This window comes from Myxine glutinosa, chromosome 4 (assembly GCF_964187855.1).
Source record: "Myxine glutinosa chromosome 4, kmMyxGlut1.1, whole genome shotgun sequence".
Classification (NCBI taxonomy): Eukaryota; Metazoa; Chordata; class Myxini; order Myxiniformes; family Myxinidae; genus Myxine; species Myxine glutinosa.
This window is the reverse complement of record NC_136264.1, coordinates 198,180,104-198,193,965: the sequence shown is the minus strand read 5'-3', so window position 1 is coordinate 198,193,965 and position 13,862 is coordinate 198,180,104. Positions and strand designations below refer to the sequence as shown.

Here is a 13,862-nt window from a genome sequence, read left to right as displayed (position 1 = left end):
CTTTGGACAAAATAACTGCAGTCAAGCACTTCCTATAGCCATGAATGAGGTTCCTCCACCTCTCTACTGGCAGTTTGGCCCACTCTTCTTGTGCAAATTGCTCCAGTTCTCCCAGATTTGAAGGGTGCCTTCTCCCAACTGCTGTTTTCAGATCTCCCACAGGTGTTCAATGGGAATTAGATCTGGACTCATTGCTGGCCACTTCAGAACAGTCCAGCGTTTTATCTTGAACCATTCATGGGTGCTTTTTGAAGTGCATTTTGGGTCATTGTCCTGCTGCAAGACATATAATCTTCGACGGAGACCCAGCTTTCTGACACTGGGTTGAACATTGCGCTCCAAAATGGATTGGTAATCTCCTGATTTCATGATGCCATGCGCACAATCAGAGCAGCCACTGCCAGAGGAAGCACAGCAGCCCCAAAACATCACTGAACCTCCTCCATGTTTGACTGTAGGGAAGGTGTTCTTTTCTTTGAAGGCTTCATTTTGTTTTCTGCAAACATAGAGATGATGTGCTTTTCCATAAAACTGAATTTGGTCTCATCTGTCCACAAGACATTCTCCCAGAAGGATATTGGCTTGTTCAGGTGTGTTTTGGAAACCTCCAGTCAGGCTTTCTTATGTCTCTCTCTCAGCAGTGGGTCTCCTACCATAGAACCCCCTTTCATTGAGTTGGTGATGGATGGTGAGAGTTGAAAGTGTCATACCTTGTGTCTGAAGGTCAGCTTGAATCTGTTTGGCAGTTGATTGAGGTGCTTTCTCCACTATTTGAACAATCCTTCACTCCAATCTTCGATCAAACTTTCCCTTGCGGCCACGTCCAGGGAGGTTGGCCACAGTGCCATGGGCATTAAACTTCCTGACAACATTGCGTATGGTGGACACAGGAACATCAAGGACTCTGGAAATAAACTTGGAGCCTTGAGATTGTCAATGCTTGGCTGCAATCTTGTGTCTGACCTCCTCAGGCAATTCTCTGTTTTTTTTTCTTTCCTCCATGCTCATTACGGTGCACACAGTGACACAAAACAGCAGAATGACTCTTTTTCCCCCATTCAAACTGGTTGAATGAGTGATTTTTAGATTGCAGGCACCTGCAACTCACCACAGGTGAGTTCAATTCCAAAATAAAGGAGAATCGCCTGCTTGAAATCTAATTATTTCTAACAACTTCTGAAAGGTGCCAATAATATTGCCCGGGCAATTTTTGGATTTCTTTGTGGAATAAGCCAAGATTTAGTAATTTTAAAAGCTTTTTTTGTTTTGTTCCACTGCAAACCAAAGAAATACAAATGTGGATACCAAAATATCTTTTAATTTTAACAATTTTCTGCAAGAAATGGTGCATTATTTGAAAAAAGTGCAAGGGTGCCAATATTTTTAGCCACAACTGTACACAGCAGGATATCTCAAAAAGTTGTGGACGGATTTGGACGAAACTTGGTGAACCGGTTGGGTGTCTGACAAGAACGATTGGATTTGATTTTGGTGAAGATCTGAATATGGATTCGGATATGAGAATTCTGGTCGAAGAAGAAATGCGGGCAAGGGGGTTAACAAGGGGAGATGCAGAAAATAGGGCAAAATGGAGAACATTGTCATGGGGACCGCAAGGCTAACCCCCGCTCTTGCAGGGAAAATGGCCTTAAAATGCCTGTTGTTGTTGTTGTTTGTATATGAAAATTAAATTTTTAAAGTTATTCTTCACCATTGTGAGATGGGGCAAAAACTATACATAGCGGGATATCTCAAAAAGTTATGGATGGATTTGGACGAAAGTTGTTGGACAGGTTGTGTGTGTGACAAGGCAGAATCGATTCAATTTTGGTGAAGATCCGGATCCGGATCCAGCTAGTAGAATTGTTTAAGTGATTCTTCATCATTGAGTGATATGGCCAACCAGGCGGAGGTATGCTCTCATTTGAAGTGTGTTTGGGGTCATTATCCTGCTGCAAGACCCATGACCTTTGATGGAGACCCAGCTCTCTGACACTGGGTTTAACATTGTGCTCCAAAATGCCTGGGTAATCTCCTGATTACATGATGCCATGCACACATTCAAGGCACACAGTGCCAGAGGCCACACAGCAACCCCAAAACATCACTGAACCTCCTCCATGTTTGACTGAAGGGAAGGTGTTCCTTTCTATGAAGGCTTCATTTTGTTTTCTGTGAACATAGAGATGATGTGCTTTACCGAAAAGCTCTAATTTGGTCTCATCTGTCCACAGGCCATTCTCCCAGAAGGTTTTTTTGTTGTTCAGGTGTGTTTTGGAAAACTCCAGTCGGACTTTCTCAGCAGTGGGGTCCTCCTGGGTCTCCTACCATAGAACCCCCTTTCATTAAGTTGGCGACGGGTGGTGTGAGTTGAAACTGTTGTACCTTGTGTCTGAAGGCCAGCTTGAATCTGTTTGGTAGTTGATCGAGGTGCTTTCTCTACCATTCTGACAATCCTTCGCTGCAATCTTCGATCAAGTTTTCTCTTGCAGCCACATCCATGGAGGTTAGCTACAGTGGCATGGGCCTTAAACTTCCTGATAACATTGCGTACGGTGGACACGGGAACATCAAGGTCTCTGGAGATGGACTTGTAACCTTGAGATTATCCATGCTTGGCTACAATTGTGTGTCTGACCTCCTCAGACATTTATCTGGTTTTATTTCTTTTCTCCATGCTCATTGCGGTACACACAGTGACACAAAACAGCAGAATGACTCCTTTTCTCTATTCAAGCTGGTCTAATGAGGGATTTTTCGATTGCAGGCACCTGCAACTCACCACAGGTGAGTTCAATTCCAAAGCAAAGGAGAATAAACTCCTTGAAATCTAATTATTTCTAACAACTTCTAAAAGGTGCCAATAATATTGTCCGGGTCATTTTAAGATTTGTGTGTGGAATAAGCAAAGATTTTGTAGTTTTTTCAACATTTTTTGTTTTGTTCCACTGCAAACCAAAGAAATACAAATGTGTATGTGAAAATATTTTTTAATTTCAACAACTTTCTGGAAGTAATGGTGCATTATTTGAGGCAAGGGTGCCAATATTTTTGGCAACGACTGTATGTAAAGGCAAAGGGAGAAGATAAGAGCTTTGGACAAACTATAAGAATAATAATAATAATAATAATAATACATTTATTTTATATAGCGCTTTTCAAGAAGCCCAAAGACGCTTTGACAGAGTACAAAAAACAAGTGCAAAAAGACAAAAATCAATAGGTAAATAATCAAAGCAAAAGGAAGGAGAAGGAGAAGAGATAGTCAGGGGTTAAATGCTGTGGGTTTAATGTTGAATGCAGTGTTGAACAGGTGAGTCTTGAGTGATGTTTTGAATGTGGTGAGTGAGGAGTCTCTGATCGTGTGAGGTAGTGAGTTCCAGAGGGTGGGAGCAGCGATGGAGAAGGCCCTGTCCCCCCAGGATCTGAATTTGGTCCGGATGGGGGGGGGGGGGTCAGGAGGTTGGTACCAGCAGAGTGGAGGTTGCGGGTGGGAGTGTGTCTGGAGAGGAGGTCAGCCAGGTAGGATGGGGCCAGGTTATGGAGGGCTTTGTAGGTCAAGAGGAAGATTTTGTACTGGATTCTCTGGGGGATGGGGAGCCAGTGAAGCTTGTAAAGGACGGGGGTGATGTGGTCACGGGTCCGGGAATGGGTGAGTAGATGGGCAGTGGAGTTCTGAATGTATTGGAGTTTATTGGTGATTATTGAGCATGAACCATAGAGGAGGCTGTTGCAGTAGTCCAGACGGGAGGTGATGAAGGCATGGATGAGGGTTTCGGCAGCCGTGGAGGAGAGGGATGGACGGAGACGGGCGATGTTTTTCAGGTGAAAGAAGGCTGTCTTTGTGATGTGTTTAGTGTATTTGTCGAAGGAGAGGGTTTGGTCAAAGATGATGCCAAGATTCCGGATGTGAGGGGAGGTGGATACTGGGAAACCGTCGATGTTGAGGGCAAAGTTATGGGTGGATTTGGTGAGCGTTTTTGGGCCAATGATGATTATTTCAGATTTATCATAGTTAAGTTTGAGGAAGTTGATTTGAAGCCAGGATTTTATTTCAGTGATGCAGTTTGTCAGGATAGAGTGGGTAGCGGTGGAGATGGACTAGGTGGAGATGAAAAGCTGGATGTCATCAGCGAAGCAGTGGAATTGGAGACCATGATGGCGGATTAAATGACCAAGGGGGGACAGGTACAGGATGAAGAGGAGGGGGCCAAGAACTGAACCTTGGGGGACACCTTGGGGGAGGGGAGCAGTGGGGATTTGCAGTTATTGATGGAGATGAACTGGCGTCTGTCAGAGAGGTATGATTTGATCCAAGAGAGGGCAGTGCCGGTAATGTTAAAGGTGGTTTCAAGTCAGGTGAGGAGGATGGTGTGATTGATGGTGTCAAAGGCGGCGCTGAGGTCGAGGAGGATGAGAATGTTAAGGTTGCCAGCGTCAGAGGAGAGGAGAAGGTCGTTGGTGATTTTGAGGAGAGCAGTTTCAGTACTGTGGTTGGAGCGGAATCCGGATTGGAATGTTTCATATAGGTTATTGGAAGAGAGGTGATGTTTGAGTTGAGTGGCTACAGCGCGTTCCAAAACTTTTGACAGAAAGGGTAGGTTGGAGATGGGTCTGAAGTTATTTAGGGTGTCAGGGTTGAGTCCAGGTTTTTTCAGAATGGGGGTAACAGCAGCAATTTTGAGGGATGGTGGGATGATGCCTGTAGACAGGGAGGAGTTTATTGTTGCAGTGATAAGTGGAGATAGTGAGGGAAACATATGAAAATCTGTTAACTAAATTGTTACCAAAAAATTTCTTCACCAATATGTTTGTAAAGGTGTGTAATAACATGTGTTAAAATGTTGAAGGTCAACTCCCGTGGGAAACCCAGAAAAAAAGCTGTTGAATTCGGGTACCGAAAAATTATTTTCGAGAATTTTTATTTTTTTTAATCGGCCCTTAAGTAACTTATGAGGGGTCAAATAAGGGTTTTTCATGATTCTGAGTTGATTGTTAACATTTATATTTCACCACAGACACTCCTTTGTGGAAAAATAAGTGTGTCTTTGTACTAAAATACTAAATAAGTACTAAAATAAATTTAAGTGTCTTTGTGGAAGATGGGAGCCAGACACTCAGACCCAGTAGTGCCAGTGTTTGAGCAAAGGTTTGAAGAAACCTTCAAACGACTCGCAAAAGGAGGAAGAACACCTGCACTCTGGGTGGAGTACCACCACATGGTAGATGTGATCAAGGTCTTTATCAGAACCGAGCGACTTGCAGACCACAATGGGCATCTGTCCTGCATTGTTACCAAGATGCTTCACATCTTTGCCACTGCAGGCCATCATCAGTATGCCAAGGGCGCACGGCTGTACTGTCAACTCATGAAGGAACTAGAAACTTTGCCTGCTTACAAAGACACCTTAGAACGTCTCACTGCCCACGGGAACCACGTTGTCCGTTACTCAAGTCATGAGTGGTCCGGCACATGGTGTGACATTTGCATTGAGCAGACATTAATGAAGGCAGCCAAGTCACAAGGTGGACTGAGCAGAGGAAGAATGAGAAACAGTTTTTCTGGCCACAAATGCTGGGTGCTCACCCTCAGTCACCTGTCTGATGTCAACCGGCGGTTGGAGGAGGACGTCAGTAAACATGTTCCAGTCCACAGAGACCTTGCCAAGACACAGATGAAGCGAGATGCAGAGGCAGTTGAACTTGTCCTAAAATGGTTTGAGGAGATCAAGCCATTCGACAACGATAGAGACAAGGAGTTGCTCGTGTCTTTCTCAACAGGATTCACAAGCACTGGAGATGACGCAGTCAATGCTGAGAGAGCAGCTGAAGTTGGGATGGAGATGCAGATCAAGCTGGATGGACAGTCAGTGACGTCGACCATGGATGTCAAGTCAAAGATAAAAGCCCCGTCATCACTAAGAAAATTTCCCTTGGTCAACGAGAAAAAGATTCACCTTGACTCACTAAAGTTGTTCAACCGACTGATCATTTTCGCCCAGCGGGATATGACAGTTGAGACAAGCTTACAGTATGAGCTGACTCCCTTCCCATTGTCCCTGTTCAGCAACAAAGATCAGAAGATGAACAAGGCAAACAAGGCAGACTTTTCAAATACAAGCCTGAAGGCATTAACTGATCCACTTGACTTGACTAACCAACCCTGCTGCACCCTCGTAATTGATGGCGGATGGCTTGTCTACATGGTGAAGTGGGAACAACGTCAGACCTGGCAGGAGATCGCCAACAGTTACCTGAGCTACGTGCAATATCTGGGCCGCTGCTCCCAGAAGATCATTGTGGTCTTTGATGGCTACAGCAGATCACCAAAAGATCACGACCACATCCGGCGTATCAAGAATTCCTGCTGTAATCTCCAGATTCGACCGGATATGTCCAACTGGACCCCAAGAGCAAAGTTTCTGGACAACATTTACCATGGACGAGATACTACATTGGGTGAAATTCGGTACAACATGTTCTCGAGGAAGGCAGCGGCAGGAGTGATCAAACCAGAGACTCTACCTCCAACAGAGGGTGCAGCTGCACAACATTCACTCCGTGCCTACCTGCAGACCCGGGACTGGATCCTTCTACAGAGCATGTCTCTGAACCCCAGTGACTATGGATGGACAATAGGTGTGCATGGGTATGAGCCAGTTCCAACACTGGACCCCACGGCTCCTGAGGAGCTATTGCAGTTCACGAGCTGTAATTGTCATGGAGATTGCAGCAACCGGCGATGCAGCTGCAAGAAGAATGGGGTCACGTGCATCTCGGCCTGTGGAGTCTAATGGCATTACATGCAGAAACTGCAGTCATGATGTTGTTGAGTCTGAAGAAGACATAGACAATGACTGTTGAAACTTCTGACATTGTGAATGAGAAATAACTCTTGAGTATTATATATGTATGTGAAATAAAAGCTACTTAGTGTGTAAATGTAAAAGTGAAAATATAAATGTTAACAATCAACTCAGAATCATGAAAAACCCTTATTTGACCCCTCATAAGTTACTTAAGGGCCGATTAAAAAAAATAAAAATTCTCGAAAATATTTTTCGGTACCCGAATTCAACAGCTTTTTTTCTGGGTTTCCCATGGGAGTTGAACTTCAACATTTTAACACATGTTATTACACACCTTTACAAACATATTGGTGAAGAAATTTTTTGGTAACAATTTAGTTAACAGATTTGTGAAATATCTCATAAAATGCCCTTACTATTTGACAAAGCTGGAGGGGATGGGGTCAAGAGTGCAGGTGGCAGTTTTCATTCCTATGAGGAGTTCAGAGAGGTCAGCAGGGGAGACTGGGGAGAATTGAGGCAGGGGTTGGCAGGATAAGGGGGGGCAGGTGGTTTGAGGGGGAGCGGGTGCGGTGGTGGTTAAGCTGTTGTAGATGTTGTCAATTTTGCATTGGAAGAATGAAAGGAAGGAGATGCAGTTGTCTACTGTGAATGACTGGGTGGTGGTGTTCAGGGGGCTGAGGAGTTTGTTTATTGTAGAGAAGAGTGCTTTTGGGTTTCCGGAGCCAGAGTGGATAATTTGAGAGTAGTGGGCGGAGCGGGCGCGGAAGAGGGCATCTTTGTAGTGTTGTAGGTGGTCCTTTTGTAGGCTTGGGAGTGAATTGTGAGACCTGTTTTATTGCGGAGTCTTTCAAGTTGGCGAGCACGAGTTTTCATCAGGCGGAGTTCAGGGGTAAACCAGGGAGCAGAATGGGTGAAAGAAACTGTTTTGGTTTTTATAGGCGCAAGCTGGTCAAGGCAGGAGGAGAGAGTGTGGTTGTAGTAGTCAGTGAGGTCAGAAGGGGTGTGGAGGTCAACGAAGGGAGAAGTGTACATTTTTTCAGAGAGGGTGGATGAGAATGAGGTCGGTGAAAGAGCGTTTAGCTTACGGAAGTTGATAGTGCGATAATTCCTTGGTGCTGGGGTGGGGATGTTGATGGTCATAGTGATGGCTAAGTGGTCAGAGAGGGTGAGGTCGGAGCCAGAGAGATGGTGCAAAATTAATCCAGTAGAGCAGACAAGGTCCAGAATGTGCCCACGGTTATGGGTAGGAAAGTTGACATGTTGAGTGAGGTTAAAGCAGGTGAGTAAATCAGTGAAGTCAGTGGTTATTGTGGAGTCAGTGGAGTCCATGTGGATATTGAAATCACCGAGGAGGAGGATTGAGGGGGAGAGGGAACAGAGCTGGGTCAGAAAGTAGGAGAAGTCAGACAGGAATGATGGGTGTGGTTTGGGAGGGCGGTAGATGACAGCCATGACTGACTGTGTGTGACCAGAGAGTTTAAAAGCCAGGTGTTCAAATGATGGAGCAGATGATATGGAGATGAGGCTGGTCTTGATGTCTTGTCGGTGAATTACGGCAATTCCACCACCTCGGCCCTCCGAGCGTGGTTTATTGATGTAAGAATATCCATTGGGTGTAGTGAGGTTGAGTGAGAAGTAGTCCAGAGGTTGTTGCCAGGTTTCAGTGAGACAGAGAAAGTCCAGTTTATTATCCAGAATGTAGTTGTTCAGGATGAGGCTTTTGTTGTTGAGGGACCGGGTATTGAACAGGGTGAGCTTGATGTTGTTTTGTACGGTGGGGATGAACTAAGGTGATTTAGCCAGGGTTTGCAGACAGGAGGTGCGATCGTGTGCGTTGCTGTGACCAGGTGCGCTGGAACGATGAGTGGGAGTGCGCTGAGCCGACCAGAGTACGGGAATGGAGTGACCTGTTTGTAAGTAAACAAACTTATGACCGGAGCCTCTATGAATGTATCTGGGTCGTCGCAGGAGTCCGTGGGATTTGATTGCAGAGATGCATGATGGGGTGGAGTGAGTATTGAGCAGAAGAAGCCTTGCGGCGGAGTACCTCAGAGCCATGCCAGGCAGGAGCGAAGGGACGAGTACGAGGCCAAGGTCGAGGAGGCAAAGCGGCAAACGCAGCGGCAAACGACCGCAGCCGCTAATCAAGACCACAGCGGCAAACAGCCACCGCCGCAAACAACGGCCACAAACAACGGGAGCAGGCCTGAGGAACCAGTGGAGGAGCCGGGCAGGCGAAGCCAGGAGCAGAGCCGGGACCGAGCAGAGGGCAGACCCAACGGTCAAAAATCCGCCACGACCACCAGAAAAGCAAACTATGTACAATGGCCCAGTCGGAGAAGCGGCGAACAAGTAACGCCATCGTCCTCTCCAGACCGGACCGGAAGCGGAAGTCCACATCCGGAAGCGGCAGAACAAGTAACTATGGCCAAAACTATCAAAACAAGAATGTGTCAAAATAAAATTGTAAGCTTGTGAAAGCTTTTGACTAAAATAATTATGTAAGGTTTGCAATGGCTTTAACGGTCTGCCAAAAGGTGGGTGCGCTTTTGAGGAGGGCAAGCTGTCAGTTCTACGTCTCGTATGTACAAAGTTACTTCGTGAATTTGCAAGAACTCATTATATTAGTCATCAGACAGATGTTTTGAAATAATCTGTATAAACATAAAAATAAATAAATAAATCTGAATTTACCTCAGTGAGCTGTGATATGCCTTCTGGACTCTCGTTTTCAGGACCGTCTGTCCCACCTGGCTTAGCAGCTATGGAAATGATGGGAGCCCCCTTAAACCTGCAGGTCATCATCGATCATAAGATTACAAGAAACAACCTGGCATTATCATGTAATGTGTGGAGCTGAAAGTTAGGAGCAATAGTGAGTGGCATTTATCACCTGGTGTTCTCCAGGGTTTTCTGCATTTTGCGAGTCATTTTCTCCACGAGGGCCTGGCACTTCACGTCTGGAAGCAGGTCTGTCTTATTGAGTACAACCACCATTTTGGGACAGGTCATCTCCCCGATGAGCAGGCATTCAGCCGACTGTGTCTGCATGCCTTTTGTCACATCTATTACCAGCACCATCAAATCAATGATCTGAGCCCCTGTCAATGAGGAAGTGGAAGGTTCATCGACTTGAACACCAGTGTTAGTAAATGTTAAAATTCAATCAAAACATCAGCACGGGTTACGAAGGATGGACCATCTATATATATATATCTGTGCAGTGTCTGTCCTGTCCTGTGTTGTGTCGTCCTGTGTTGTGTTGTCTTGTGTTGTCACTGAACTACTTTCTCAAACTTTTGTGAAATCGTATCAAACTTCTGGTATGTACATATCTCTCCCGTCGGTATGTCCTAAGGGTATTTCTTTTGAAAAATTTTCAAAAATTTAGATTTTTGCATCTGCAAAAGGTTCGATTCGATTTTTTTAAATTCGATTTTTTTATTTTTTATTTTTGGAATTTTTTGGGGGGGGAAATTTCTTTTTCAACTTCAATTGTTTATAAAATGTGATATCACGTATATTACAAATACATTTGTGCAAAATTGTGCAAAATTTGTGCAAAAATAATTGTTTGAATTATGATTGGTTTAAACCATGGCAAAACGGCAACTCGGGTACAGTCATCTATATTATAATAGCCGTAGATGATTCTGTCTGTCTGTCTGTCTATCTGTTGGGTGTCTGTCCGGGGTGTGGCTTACTCGGTTTGCAGAGTAGCTCCACCCATAGCTCCACCCATTCTGGGAGTGGCTATAAACAAATATCCACCATTTTATTAACTCGCATAGCTTTGAGTCCTGTTTTGTAGGCCCGTGGTGTCTTGCTCTCCCCCAGTTTTATTTCAAATCAAATTCGATAAATCATTTCATTTTTCACAGTCGCTAACATAGTTTTAGACTCGGTTGAAAAAAAACGGGAAGAAAATCCGATGAAAGTTGCCGTTTATAGAACGAAATGAATTCTCAAAGGCCTGTAACTTCAAGGCCATTGAGTCTCTCTCACGCCTTTATCTCCAATCTAACTCACCATATGATTTCATTTTTATCGATGGTTTTACTTTTAGACTCGGTGTCAGCAATAATTGAGAACAATCCACACACGCGGGAAAATGCAGAGATATATTTTTTAAAATCGCGTCATGGTGTATCATACACCGCCCAACATGACACCGCCGGCAATGTGTCGATATATATTAAAAATTCGCTTTTGCTTTTCCGTTATGATATATTACTATTTCGTTTGATGATAGTCGTCACAAAAACGTCAACAATGATGCCGACATATATTTCTTCGTTTTTATTTCATTCAACATATTAGCCGGAAGTAAAATATGTTTCAGGAAATTACCGAGATATTTCTTCGTTTTTTTTATTAGTTATGTGCGCATACACTTTAAATAGGTTTATTTGAAATCTTTAATTTTCCACAAACATTCCACACACGCGGGAAAATGCAGAGATATATTTTTTAAAATCGCGTCATGGTGTATCATACACCGCCCAACATGACACCGACGGCAATGTGTCGATATCTATTTTAAATTCGATATATCATTTCATTTTTCACAGTCGCTAACATAGTTTTAGACTCGGTTGAAAAAAAACGAGAAGAAAATCCGATGAAAGTTGCCGTTTATAGAACGAAATGAATTCTCAAATGCCTGTAACTTCAAGGCCATTGAGTCTCTCTCACGCCTTTATCTCCAATCTAACTCACCATATGATTTCATTTTTATCGATGGTTTTAGAGTCGGTGTCAGCAATAATTGAGAACATTCCACACACGCGGGAAAATGCAGATATATTTTTTAAAATCGCGTCATGGTGTATCATACACCGCCTAACATGACACCGACGGCAACGTGTCGATACATATTAAAAATTCGATATATCATTTCATTTTTCACAGTCGCTAACATAGTTTTCGACTCGGTTGAAAAAAAACGGGAAGGAAATCCAAAGAAAGTTGCCGTTTATAGAACGAAATGAATTCTCAAACGCCTGTAACTTCAACTTCAAGGCCATTGAGTCTCTCTCACGCCTTTATCTCCAATCTAACTCACCATATGATTTAATTTTTTTCGATGGTTTTGGACTCGGTGTCAGCAATAATTGAGAACATTCCACACACGCGGGAAAATGCAGAGATTTATTTTTAAAAATCGCGTCATGGTGTATCATACACCGCCCAACATGACACCGACGGCAACGTGTCGATATATATTAAAAATTCGCTTTTGCTTTTCCGTTAAGATATATTACTTTTTCGTTTGATGACAGTCGTCACAAAAACGTCAACAATGATGCCGACATATATGTCTTCGTTTTTATTTAATTCAACATTATTAGCCGGAAGTAAAATATGTTTCAGGAAATTACCGAGAGATATTTCTTCGTTTTTTAAAATTAGTTATGTGCGAATACACTTTAAATAGGTTTATTTGAAATCTTTAATTTTCCACAATATAATTTACTTGCCATTTATCATTTGATGATTACGAGACAAATTCCTCTTGAGGATCGTGACAATTCATGCGCTGCGTGGAAACTTCTATTTCCAAAATGAATGAGACGATCGATGAAGAACGCAGACTTGAACAGGATGCAGCAAGAAAACGAATGAGACGGGCGAACGAGTCCATCGACGAACGTCAATGCAAACTTGCGGGGTCACCCGTGGGAATCCCACGGGCATGGATGTGTGTGACATTTCGACATATTGAGTTAGATGCTGCACATTCATTTTTACAAAATGGTTACTGGCAAGTCATCAGATCCAGAAATGGTGTAAAAACCACCGTTTAGAGGCCATTTTTCCCCGCAAAGCGGGGGTTGGCCTTTTCGGGGACCGTGGTAGTTGTTGTTTTTTTGTCCCCTTTTTGAAGCAATGTTTTACGGCCGGATGCCCTTCCTGACGCCAACCCTTTTTGCCGCCTTCAACGACAAACAGGGAATTACCAGTGAACTGGTACTCAATTAGCCGACCTCGGAAGGATGACAGGCTGAGTCAACCCCCCTGGCATTAATTCGGCGATCGACCGAGATTCGAACCCAGGATCCTAAGCCGGCACCCTAGCCGCTAGCCCAACACCAGAAATGGTGTCATGAACACAATTTATTTACGCACAAGCACAAAAGCAAGACGGGCCGATTTCCGATTCCGACGGGCCGACGGGCGAGACGGGCCGATTTCCGATTCCGACGGGCCAATTTGGAGCAAGAAAAAGAACGAGACGGGAGAAAAAGGAGAGAAACGAGACGGGGAAAGCCGATTGGAGAGGCGAGTGAGGCGCGATTGGAGAGGAGTGTGAGGCGCGATTGGAGAGGAGTGTGAGGCACGATTGGAGAGGAGTGTGAGGCGTGATTGGAGAGGAGTGTGAGGCACGATTGGAGAGGAGTGATTGGAGGGGAGTGTGAGGCGCGATTGGAGAGGAGTGTGAGGCGCGATTGGAGAGGCGTGTGAAGGATTGGAGAGGAGAGGAGTGTGAGGGATTGGAGAGGTGAGGGATTGGAAAGGAGAGGGATGTGAGGGTTTGGAGAGGAGAGGAGTGCTAGGTGGAGAGAGGAGAGTGTCAGGTGGAGACAGGAGAGTGTCAGGTGGAGACAGGAGAGTGTCAGGTGGAGAGGAGTGAGGGGTCACATATTATGTGAAATAAATAAATTGTGTTCATCACACCATTTCTGGATCTGATGACTTGCCAGTAACCATTTTGTAAAAATGAATGTGCAGCATATAACTCAATATGTCGAAATGTCACACACATCCATGCCCGTGGGATTCCCACGGGTGACCCCGCTAGTCTATATTATAATAGGCTACGGTGATTCTGTTGGACGTCTGTCCGGGGGTGTGGCTTACTCGGTTTGCAGAGTAGCTCCACCCACTCCTCCTTCTCGAATAGCTTTGAGGCCTGTTTAGTTCGGCCCGTGCTGTCTTTCTCTCTCACACAGATTTATTTCAATTCTAATTCGATATATCATTTCATTTTTCGCAGTCGCTAACATAGTTTTAGACTCGGTTGAAAAAAAACGGGAAGAAAATCCGATC

At 44.4% G+C, this 13,862-nt stretch overlaps 1 protein-coding gene across 4 annotated transcripts in view; it reads right to left on the bottom strand.

The window, feature by feature from the left end:
* Positions 1-13,862, bottom strand: part of EEFSEC (eukaryotic elongation factor, selenocysteine-tRNA specific) — a 65,981-nt gene that overhangs the window by 35,967 nt on the left and 16,152 nt on the right. For all 4 annotated transcript variants that reach the window (XM_068114227.2, XM_068114229.2, XM_068114230.2 and 1 more), the window contains exons 3-4: positions 9,706-9,913; positions 9,507-9,603 (exon numbers count right to left, since the gene is read on the bottom strand). In XM_068114227.2, the coding sequence (XP_067970328.2) occupies positions 9,507-9,603; positions 9,706-9,913 (305 nt within the window). The remainder of the gene's footprint in view (positions 1-9,506; positions 9,604-9,705; positions 9,914-13,862) is intronic.